At 40.1% G+C, this 11,727-nt stretch overlaps 1 protein-coding gene across 2 annotated transcripts; it reads right to left on the reverse strand.

Annotated features, from left to right (window-relative positions):
• Window positions 1-129: 129 nt before the first annotated feature.
• Window positions 130-10,432, reverse strand: ltv1 (LTV1 ribosome biogenesis factor). 2 transcript variants are annotated; one of them, XM_058640661.1, is made up of 11 exons: window positions 10,232-10,432; window positions 9,113-9,244; window positions 8,754-8,972; window positions 8,449-8,536; window positions 7,804-7,933; window positions 3,059-3,284; window positions 2,871-2,998; window positions 2,636-2,769; window positions 1,288-1,340; window positions 861-1,058; window positions 130-507 (listed from the first exon to the last, which is right to left on the reverse strand). In XM_058640661.1, the coding sequence occupies exons 1-11, from the start codon at window positions 10,232-10,234 to the stop codon at window positions 397-399; spliced, it is 1,422 nt and encodes a 473-aa protein (XP_058496644.1). In that variant the 5' UTR covers window positions 10,235-10,432; the 3' UTR covers window positions 130-396. The 2 variants fall into 2 exon arrangements, with proteins under 2 accessions (XP_058496644.1, XP_058496643.1); XM_058640660.1 differs by having other exon boundaries at window positions 861-1,061.
• Window positions 10,433-11,727: the final 1,295 nt, after the last annotated feature.

Genomic DNA, 11,727 nt, shown 5'->3' on the forward strand with positions numbered 1-11,727 from the left:
TTCTTTATATTACACACACACACACACACACACACACACAGTTGTGGATCAACAACTCGCTCATTCACCAAGTTCAAATTTAGTTTTAGAACTTTTATTTAGTAAAAAGAAGAAAAAAACAAAGTGTGCTCATGTTCAATAACAGCTTTTATTACTGCTGCGTTTCAAAGTCACATGATGGGGGCGGAGCCACTTTACTGCTGATAAAAGTTCACCTTTGCTCCTTTTTTTTTTTACTTCAGCCAGAACGAAACTTACGTGATCTCCGTGGTGACGTGAGGGGGGCGTGGCCTGTGAGCAGAGTCTTTACTCACAGTTGTTTGAAGAGAAGAAAAGAGAAGAGTCTGTGTGGGCGGAGAGTGCCACCTGTGGGCAGAGAGCGCCACCTGCGGGCGGCTAAAGCTTCAGGCCTTGAATGTTTGTTCTCAGACTCAGCATCTGTTTCTCCTGTCGCATCTTCTCATCTTTGAACGCCACCTTGTTTGCTTTCTTCTCCCCCCTCCGCTCCTACACACACACACACACACACACACACACACACACACACACACACACACACACACACACACACACACACACACACACACACACACACACACACACACACACACACACACACACACACACACACACACACACACACACACGTTATAAATGATATTTTGTGACATTGTTGTGGGGAATCATCAGGATGTTTAACCCTCTCATGAGCATGATTCATTTCCACATGTGGCCGTTGTTTACGCGTGTAGGAATGACGTCCTGACGTTCTACCGCAATGACAAGTATACGAGTGCAAAGCTTTCATGGCGTCCAGGGCGAGAGGCGGAGTCATAGTTTTTGAATGTTTGATGTTTTACCTTGCGCTCCTCTTTGATGGCCTGTTTCCTGCTCCTCCTCTCGCCGCTGCTCTCCTCTTTACTCCGGGGTTGGGTGGAGACGCGCGGCAGGTCGCCGTCGTTGATCCTCGTCATGCGCTCCGCCTGTTTGGCCGTCAGACCTCTGGCGGGGAGGACGTCCAGTGGGACGCCCGTCTTACAGGACACACGGATTGGCTTCTGCTGAGGACCAGTGAAAGAGACAAAAGTCTTTATAAAAGGGGGAGGAGTCTGGGACAACCAGCCTCACAGTGATTGGACAAGAGGCTGGCTACAGAGTGGACTAAGTCAGCCAATGACAAAAATGTGAATGCAGTAGCTGGTGTTTGACCACAGAGGGCAGAAGGGACACATAATTGACATATTTTACACATCAAGTAGATTAGATTAAAAAAAACACTTTTCATACCTTTGGAGGTTCTTCAATAACTTTAGGTCTGTTATATATGTTGGAATATGTGCCTGCAGACAGAGGAACACGGATCAATACATGACACAAGATCATTACATGATACATGATCATTACATGATACATGATCAATACATGATACATGATCAATACATGATACAAGATCATTACATGATACATGACACATGACCAATACATGATACAAGATCATTAGATGATACATGATCAATACATGATACATGATCAATTCATGATACAAGATCATTACATGATACATGATCATTACATGATACATGATCAATACATGATACAAGATCGATACATGATGCATGATCAATAAATGATACATGATCAATTCATGATCATTACATGATACAAGATCATTACATGATACATGATCAATACATGATACAAGATCATTACATGATACATGATCAATACATGATACATGATCAATACATGATACAAGATCATTACATGATACAAGATCATTACATGATACATGATCAATACATGATACATGATCAATACATGATACATGACACATGACCAATACATGATACAAGATCATTAGATGATACATGATCAATACATGATACATGATCAATACATGATACAAGATCATTACATGATACATGATCATTACATGATACATGATCAATACATGATACAAGATCGATACATGATGCATGATCAATAAATGATACATGATCAATACATGATACAAGATCATTAGATGATACATGATCAATACATGATACATGATCAATACATGATACAAGATCATTACATGATACATGATCAATACATGATACAAGATCATTACATGATACATGACACATGACCAATACATGATACAAGATCATTAGATGATACATGATCAATACATGATACATGATCAATACATGATACATGATCAATACATGATACATGATCAATACATGATACAAGATCATTACATGATACATGATCAATACATGATACAAGATCATTACATGATACATGACACATGACCAATACATGATACAAGATCATTAGATGATACATGATCAATACATGATACATGATCAATACATGATACAAGATCATTACATGATACATGATCATTACATGATACATGATCAATACATGATACAAGATCGATACATGATGCATGATCAATAAATGATACATGATCAATTCATGATCATTACATGATACATGATCATTACATGATACATGATCAATACATGATCAATACATGATCGATACATGATCAATACATGATACAAGATCATTACATGATGCATGATCAATAAATGATACATGATCAATTCATGATCATTACATGATACATGATCTAACTCACTGATGATGGTCTCACAGTCCCACTTCTCTTCTGGAGCCTCGATAACCACAGTTTCCATCTCCTCTTCCTCCTCCTCTTCCTCCTCCATCACAACAGGAAGCTCTTTAGGACCCAGGTCTTCAGGTCTGAGACGCCTGAAGCAGCACAGAGATGTAAAGTCTGCTGCGCTCTGAGACTGTGTGTGTGTGTGTGTGTGTGTGTGTGTGTGTGTGTGGGGGGTTGTGATCAAACTCACTCTCTGGCCTTCTGTCTGAAGTAGTCTTCAATGACCTGGTCCAGGCGAGCGCTGTCCGGGTTTATGTAACCCTCCAGATCTGCGTTATCCAGAGCGCCGATCTCATCGTCGTCAAACTGTTCGAAAAACTGAGACACACACAGAGTGTGAGACAGTGTGTGTGTGTGAGAACACGTTTGTTTGTTTACCTTCTCAAAGCGGTCGTCGAGCAGCGTCAGCTGTTCGTTCCTCCTCATCACCGACGACGTCATGGAGTAATCTGTGAATCGACTCTTCGTCTCCTCGTCTGCAAAAAGGAACTCGCGGCCGCAGACGTCACCCTCCTCGCCCGAGAATCCTCCCTCAGAGTCACAGTCGTCTTCCTCGTCTGTCTCCTCCCACTCATCGTCATCGTCCTCTTCACCGCGGTCTCCTCTGTCACAGGTGACACAACAACTAACTATCGCTCATCGTCTTCACCAAGCATGAAACACACACACACACACACACACACGCACCCTTAACTACTAGTCTTTAGTTAAGGGTCAAAAATCTTGTTTTCAACACACCAAAGTCCACAGAGAAAATCATGTGATTTTAGCTGCTGGTCCTCTGCTGCCTCGTGTGGTCACTTTGTGTCACTTAAAGAAATATAAATTAAGATTTTTAAATGCAAGAGGGACAAAATCAGACATAAGAACTTAATGATGGAGGTAGCAGTGGATCAACAACTCCTGTGTGTGTGTGTGTGTGTGTGTGAACACGTGAACATAATTCTTGACATATTGTCGACTTAAACCAGACCTGGGCATCTGACGCAGCTTCTGCACGCATCTGCGTCTGTCTGCACAGCGACAGGTGACGCTAGCCAGTTACCCCTGGCCCCCTAAAAATGTCGGCTCACGTTAGAAAAAGAAAAGTTAATTCCGAATGGTGCGTTTTCAACAACACATGGACTGCTAAATATAATATATAATAAGCCGTGTGCTTAGTTTGTGGTTCACAAGTTGCTGAGTTTAAGGATTACAATCTGAAACGCTACTACGTGACCAAACACGAAGAGAAATACAAGAAGTTATCTGATGAAGAGCGTGCAAAGGAGTCGAAAACAACGTTAAGAACGAGGTCCGTGGTTCTTTTCTTCTACAAGTATCTCAGTTTGAGTTCAAGGGGTTAACATCTCCCTCCATGTTTATTATCTTATGATCTAAATGATCTAACCAGCGAAGCACCGTCACTCGTATGTAAACTCACCCGGTGTGATTGCAGAGTTAGTGTGTGTGTGTGTGTGTGCATAGGCGTGCAGGTGCGCTCTGTCCGTGGTGGGGCGGGGGGGTCACTGCACTACACCACAGTAGTATACTAATTTGATATTTTTAATAGAGTTGGTTACTAAATGTGTTTATTGTGTGTTTGTATGCTACCAAAACAATACAATTTACTGCTTTTTTAGATAAAAGTGATAAAAATTAAATTAAAATTAGTTCAAATTTGGCCCAGCCCTCAACAATATTTCTTGTTTCTCATGTGGCCCCTTGGGGAAAATAATTACCCACCCCTGACTTAAACTGACAGAGACGTTGATTATTACTATTCCAACAATCAGTTCATCGGTTTGAGTGTTTTTTTTTTGTCTTTTTGCAGAATATCTTCTTCTTCTTCTTTTCCTTTCGGCTGCTCCCTTCAGGGGTCGCCACAGCGAATCAACCTCCTCCATCTCACCCTGTTCTCTGTATCCATCTCTCTCACACCAACTAACTTCATGTCCTCTTTCACTACATCCATAAACCTTCTCTTTGGTCTTCTCTAGACCTCCTGCCTGGCAGTTCCAACCCCAGCATCCTTCTACCAATATACTCACTATCCCTCCTCTGTACATGACCAAACCATCTCATTCTGGCCTCTCTGACCTTATCTCCAAAACATCTAACATGTGCTGTTCCTCCGATTGACTCATTCCTGATCCTATCCATCTTCGTCACTCCCAAAGAGAACCTCAACATCTTCATCTCTGCTACCTCCACAATCTCCACTGCTCTGGACTGTTGACCCTAAATACTTAAAATCCTCCACCTTCTTTATCTCCACTCCCTGTAGCCTCATGGTTCCACTTGGGTTCCTCTCATTCACACACATATATTCTGTCTTGCTGCGACTAACCTTCATTCCTCTCCTTTCTAGAGCATATCTCCACCTCTCGAGCTTTTCCTCCACCTGGTCTCTGCAAACATCATAGTCCATGGAGATTCCTGTCTAACCTCATCTGTCAGTCTGTCCATCACCACCGCAAACAAGAAGGGACTCAGAGCCGAACCCTGATGTAGTCCCACCTCCACCTTGAACTTCTCTGTCACACCTACAGCACACCTCACCGCTGTCTCACAGTTGGCATACATGTCCTGCCCCAGTCTAACATACTTCTCTGCCAGTCCAGACTTCCTCATACAGTACCATAGTTCCTCTCTCGGAACCCTGTCATAGGCTTTTTCCAGATCTACAAAGGCACAATGCAGCTCCCTCTGACCTTCTCTGTATTTCTCTACCAGCATTCTAAAAGCAAATACTGCATCTGTAGTACTCTTTCTAGGCATGAAACCATACTGTTGCTCACAAATGTTGACTTCTGCTCTCAGTCTAGTTTCCACTACTCTTTCCCATAACTTCATTGTATGGCTCATCAACTTTATTCCTCTATGGTTACTGCAATTCTGAACATCTCCCTTATTCTTAAAAATGGGCACCATCACACTTCTTCTCCATTCCTCAGGCATCCCCTCACTCTCTAAGATCCTGTTGAATATATCAGTTTTTTAAGATCCTGTTTGTCATTTCCATGTGCTCAAATATTAACCCGAACAAACCAGAAATATTCTCATTTAAGAAGCTGAAAAATCACAGAAATTTAATTTAATTATTAATAATATGGTGTACAATTAAGTTAGTATTTGATGAATAATAATGAACCGTTGCAGCCTTGTATACGAGTCTAAAATCTCTAGTGTGGCTGCAATTGAAACTGTTATGACCACCAGGAGCCATAAGGGGGCAGTGTAACCAATCACTCACCCATTTCTTTGTTATACGGGGCAAAGACAGCAGAAAACATTCACATATAAGAAGCTAACCCCACTCACATAAACTTTAATGAGTCATTATTTATCAAGACAATTTGTATAACTTATTAATAATCAATGAATCACTGCAGCCTCACATCATGACCACCAGGAGCCACCAGGGGTCAGTGTAACCAAACACTTACATGAGAGGGGAACAAACGTCCTCAGTGATCAAAGTAGGGATGTTTGTATCAGGTATCGGTGACAATGGGCGGCTCCATAGCAGCCGATCTATTCAGTCTAATTCTATGCTGTGCGACATGCGTCGTGACGCCGTCGCGGCTGTTTGGAAAAGTAAATGTTCCGAGCGGGACATGGGATTCCGGCTGCTAATGATCCACCTGGAGAACGACATGATACGCCACTTCCTGAAAAGTTTCCCCGTGTCACTTTTCTGCATGACAGTTACATGTTAACCACAACAACCTTCTGTGGCTCACACCCCAGTGATGTGACTGCACTTACACTGATGGAAATGTTTGTTCCATGTGATTGTGAGTGACGACATGAGGGCGTGGTCGAGGCTGCGCCTCGTCGTGAATGAGTGACTTTTATCTAGAAGCTGTTGGTCCATTTAGCTGCGTTTGTGTTCGATGTTCAAATCCTTTTTGTACTAAATCTAAACCATTAACAAAGAACTGTTTATTTCAATGTCTATCAAGCTTGTGAAACTATTGCTTTATTTAAGAGTGCTGGTGCACAGTTATTAAATAAATAAATAATCTGAATCAGTGTTTCAGTCGAGTCTGATGTTGCCTTGCACAAAACATCGACACATTCCGTTTGTTACCAAAATTCTGCGCTGTTTTTCTGTATCGGATCTCAATCGGCCGATTCTAAACCTGCAGATTATGGCGATATGGGATATCTCCATATGTTTTCTTTGAATGTTCGATATTTTGAACAAAACGGGTAAAGTGTGCACTTTTAACTGATCACCATCAACCACTTATTTAGGTTTAGGTTATTTAGTGTTTTTTGCACAGCTGTGCATATAACAACAGTGTTGCCTGTTTGAAAGAAGAAAATCTACAGTAATAACCTACACTTATAATTGTGCAAATAACAAACAAGGTAAACAAAAACAGGCCGACAGCTTCACAGTATTATACAGAAAACAGATATAAATATCTGTTTTTATATAAGAAACCACAGGCAGTCTTGTATAAAGTACTTGAAAGCGATATCTGAGTAAAAGTACAAGTATCTTAGCAGAAAAGGACTTTGGTAGAAGTTAAAATCACCTTTTACAATATTACAGTAAAAGTCTTAAAGTACCTGACATTTACTGGACTTCAGTATCAAAATTCATTTTCTGATATAAAATGTACTAAAGTATTACAAGTACAAGTAAAAGTATTTAAACAAAGTGAGCACTTACAATTTTGAATATGACATTTATTGTGGCTTCTTAACAATAAAAGAATAATTAAAATGAACCTTCTGTCATGAACGGTGACCAACTCCCTGTGTCTGCTGGGATTTCTGAAACTTTTTGGAACCTTTGGAGTTTGTGGAGCTTCTAGACGTCACACTGTGTTTTAATTCAGACCAAATGCTGTGATGCGTCGTGTGGGAGGGACAACACAACGTAGTACGTCCATGTAAGGGGCGTGGCTTAGCAGCTGAACTCGGAGAGAAGCAGTCGGCATATATATGATATATATACGAGTATGGCGATATTGTCTCAACTATTTATCTCTTTCAAAAATATGCCGGTTTATCACCCAGCCCTAACTCCAGATATCGGTATCAGTATCAGTATCAGTATCAGTATCAGAGGTGAAAAAAGCGGATTGGCGCATCCTTAGATCAAAGTGAAAGTTTAGGTTTCTCACCGGACGACGAGCGGCACCGAGCTGTTCGCTTTAACGATGAAGTCGTCGTCCAGGACGTTGTCGGGGTCGTCGTAGTCGAAGTCTTCGTCCAGAGCGGCCACGATGTCGGGATCCATGTCCAGACGTGGACCTGAAGAGGAAACAACAACAACAACAACAACATTTCTTTTGTTTTTATTTGATGTTTCTTTGACCTCAGGGAGCTCATTTATTATTCATTAAATGTTTTATTTAACAAATGAATTAATCAACTATTAATTAACAGTACAAGCTTTTATTAATCACTTCATCATCGCTGTTATTTTAAATGATTCAAACCCGTTTGTGTGATTTTTCAGCTTTTTTTCTACTTTCTTAAAACTCCATAAAAACATTTGGAACAGTTTGTGTAATGTCACACTTTGGTAGCAGATAAATATCAAACTTGTAGAACTGGAACGATGAATCACTTCAATCAAATCTCAAAAGTGGATGAATAATAATCAGAGTTTTTGCTTCGTAAATGTGAAAATGTTCTCGTATCTTTGCTCCATAAAAACAAAGAAATCCATTATTTAGGTTTGAGGAACACCGGTCAACATTTTCTGGACCAAACAAGTCGATTAAATCCACAGTTACAGGCGATGACAGCAGATTTTGTTTTACCTGAGATGGGAGCGGCTTTGTTCAGAAGTCCCACCTCCTCCTCAAACTCTGAGGCGAACACAGACGACGGCAGGTGGATGTTCACCGCCTGAAACACAGAAACACAAATCACCACGGCGATGTGAACACAGAAGTACAGTGCTTTATTGTCATTATATGTGGCAAATAATGAGATTACAGGCGCTTTAACAAACTGTGTAGCATGAAGATGGTCACAAACTGCTGCTCTCGTAAAGAATAAAACCAAAAACAAATCAAGTTTTTTCTGCTCAGCCGAAGAAAGAAGAACTTTGACTTAAACTCACAGGAGAGGCTTTGGCCACGTCATCCTCCTCCTCCTCCTCCTCCTCATTCAGCTCGTCTTTATCGATGACCTGAACAGGAAGTCTGCTTGTGTTTGGAAAGCTGGACGCCACCAGCTCAGTCGCGGGCACCGTCTCCTTCAGGTGCTGCAGGTAGTCGTAGTCATCGTCGAAGAAAACACCAAAGTTCCTCTGCTCCTCGTGTCTCTTCTCCACCTCCACCTGGACAAAAAATAGAAAAGCTGGATTCTTCAGGGCCTGAGCACACACAAACACACACACACACACACACAAGACAAGAGCATAGCGCCACCTGCTGGCAGCATGGCGGCCGTGAGGGTCCACACAATGCTGCTCTGTACCTTGGCGGCCGGCAGGAGGACGTGCTGTGGCGCCGTCTCATCTGCTGCCAGAGGATCTCTCTGACTCCTGTGCACCAGGTGAAAGGTCACCGCCTTCTTCTTCTCTATGAACGACTTCTTTTTCCGATGAGGCTGTGGAGGAGACAAACACAAGCAGTGGTCGGACATGGTGAAGTACATATATACATATATATATATATATATATAAATAATACTATATACTTTAGAGTCATCGAGGAGGACAGGTGAATAATGAGGAGAACAGGGGAATGATGAGGACAGGTGAATGAGGATGAGGACAGGTGAATGAGGATGAGGACAGGTTAATGACGAGGACAGGTAAATGATGAGGACAGGTGAATGATGAGGACAATTGAAGAATCATACTTGTGTACTCCCGTACTTCTCAAATAACCAAGTACACCCTTGCATACTTGAGTACTGTGTTTACATATTTTATTTAGTCAGCACTTTAAATTGGCTTTTTGACTTTAACATTTTCAGACCAGTACTTTTACTAGTAGCGTAAATTGACCATAGGTGTGAGTGTGAGAGTGAATGGTTGTTTGTCTCTATCTGTGTGTGGCCCTGCGATGGACTGGCGAACTGTCCAGGGTGTACCCCGCCTGTCGCCCGATGTAGCTGAGATTGGCACAGCACCCCCCGCGACCCTCTGGTGGAGGATAATGCGGTAGATGATGACTGACTTACTGACTTTTACTAGTACTGGTAATTTGAGACATAGTGGTAGTTTTACTTCAGTACTCTTTCCACCTCTGGAATTATGATTATTATTATTATATAATATTCTCTCATTCATCTTCTACCGCGTTCTACATATTATTCTGTATGACATTTGTTGTTAGTTTAATACAAATTAGCTTGGAATACTTAAGAAAGTTAATGCAGGACTTAAAAACTTCTCCCTGTAACTTGAATAGTTCCACTTCACGTCTGTTTTAATTTTTTAACTTTCTATGTCACAAAAGCAACATATTAATTGTGATTAAAAGCACTTTTGTTCATATTTCCTCTCTTTTTTTCCCCCTTGTTTTTAAACGGAAACACAGCAGTGACGTGAGCTAGCAACGTTAGCTTCGCGTCGAAACGTCCACTTACCATCTCGTTTGGTGGATTTTTGACGTGTTTTCTCCAACTGCTCCGGTTCAAAGATAATCTGAATTTAAACTACAGGCAGCTGTTATGGACAGAGAAGTTTAATCCAGCCCAGAAAGTGTCGTTAATTTTCATTCACGTTGCTTGTTTCTCTGTCTCTTTGCCACGCGCTGCTGTTAATGCTGTGACCGTCACTGGAAGGAACCATTCCTGCGAACAACAGGGGGATGAAATCCACGTCAACATGCTAATATATCATATTCCTGTTCATGTCTAACATTTAAATATGTTCAGATGAACGAATGGTCTCACTGTGTGTGTTTTGTTTTTATTATATAATTCCGGAGAAGAACTATATTCAACTATATACTGCGTTGTTGGTATCGTCCAAATAGTCTGGATTTCTGTTCTTGAAATAACTTTATTAACAAGACCCTTCGTGAACATACAGTTTACATTAGATATGACGAGAATAAAGTTGTAATCTTATGAGAATAAAGTGGTAATCTCATGAGAATAGAGTTGTAATCTTACAAGAATAAAGTCGTAATCTTATGAGAATAAAGTCATAATCTTATGAGAATAAAGTTGCAATTTTACAAGAATAAAGTTGCAATTTTACAAGAATAAAGCCGTAATCTTATGAGAAGAAAATCGTAATCTTGCAAGAATAAAGCTGTAATCTCATGTGTTAGAGCCATATTTTATGTTAGTTTAAAATCTATATTATTTCAATTATATTATTCACTGATTGCTATTTCATCTAAGTGATGTTTATGTTTTATTCTAATTTATTTCAATATTAAATTTATGTAGTATAATTTTGAGACTAAAGTTGTAATCTTATAAGAATAAAGTGGTAATCTCATGAGAATAAAGTCGTAATCTTATGAGAATAGTCATAATGTTATGGGAATATTCGTAATCCTATGAGAATAAAGTTGTAATCTTATGAGAAGAAAGTCGTAATCTAATGACAAATAAAGTCGTAATCTTATGAGAATAAATCGTAATTTTATGAGAATAAAGTTGCTAATGCCTGTCCCCTTCTTAAATCACTCACTTCCCTTTGTCCTTTGTCAGTGTGTTATTTTGTCTCCATGTTCCTCATGACATTGTTCATGCTCAGAGAGTTTAGAATCAAGTTGATCAAGTTTATGTTTTCATGTTTAGAGTAACGATCCACGTTGATCTAGTTTTTGTTTTCTGGTTATAGGTTTTTCTTTGCCGGTTTCTCTTGCCTTTGGCATTCTTTTATTTTCTTGTTTTTGAGAGAGCAATAAAGCCTCATTATGAGAATAAAGTCGTAATCGTACGAGAACAAAGTTGTAATTTTATGACAATAAAGTCGTAATCTTACGAGAATAAAGTTGTAATTTTACAAGAATAAAGTTGAAATCTCATGAGGATAAATCGTAATTTTATAAGCATAAAATTGTAATCTTAAAAGAATAAATTGTAAATTTATGAGAATAGTCATAATTTTATGGGAATATTCG

The sequence above is a fragment of the Solea solea genome, chromosome 10 (assembly GCF_958295425.1).
Source record: "Solea solea chromosome 10, fSolSol10.1, whole genome shotgun sequence".
In the NCBI taxonomy this organism is placed as follows: Eukaryota; Metazoa; Chordata; class Actinopteri; order Pleuronectiformes; family Soleidae; genus Solea; species Solea solea.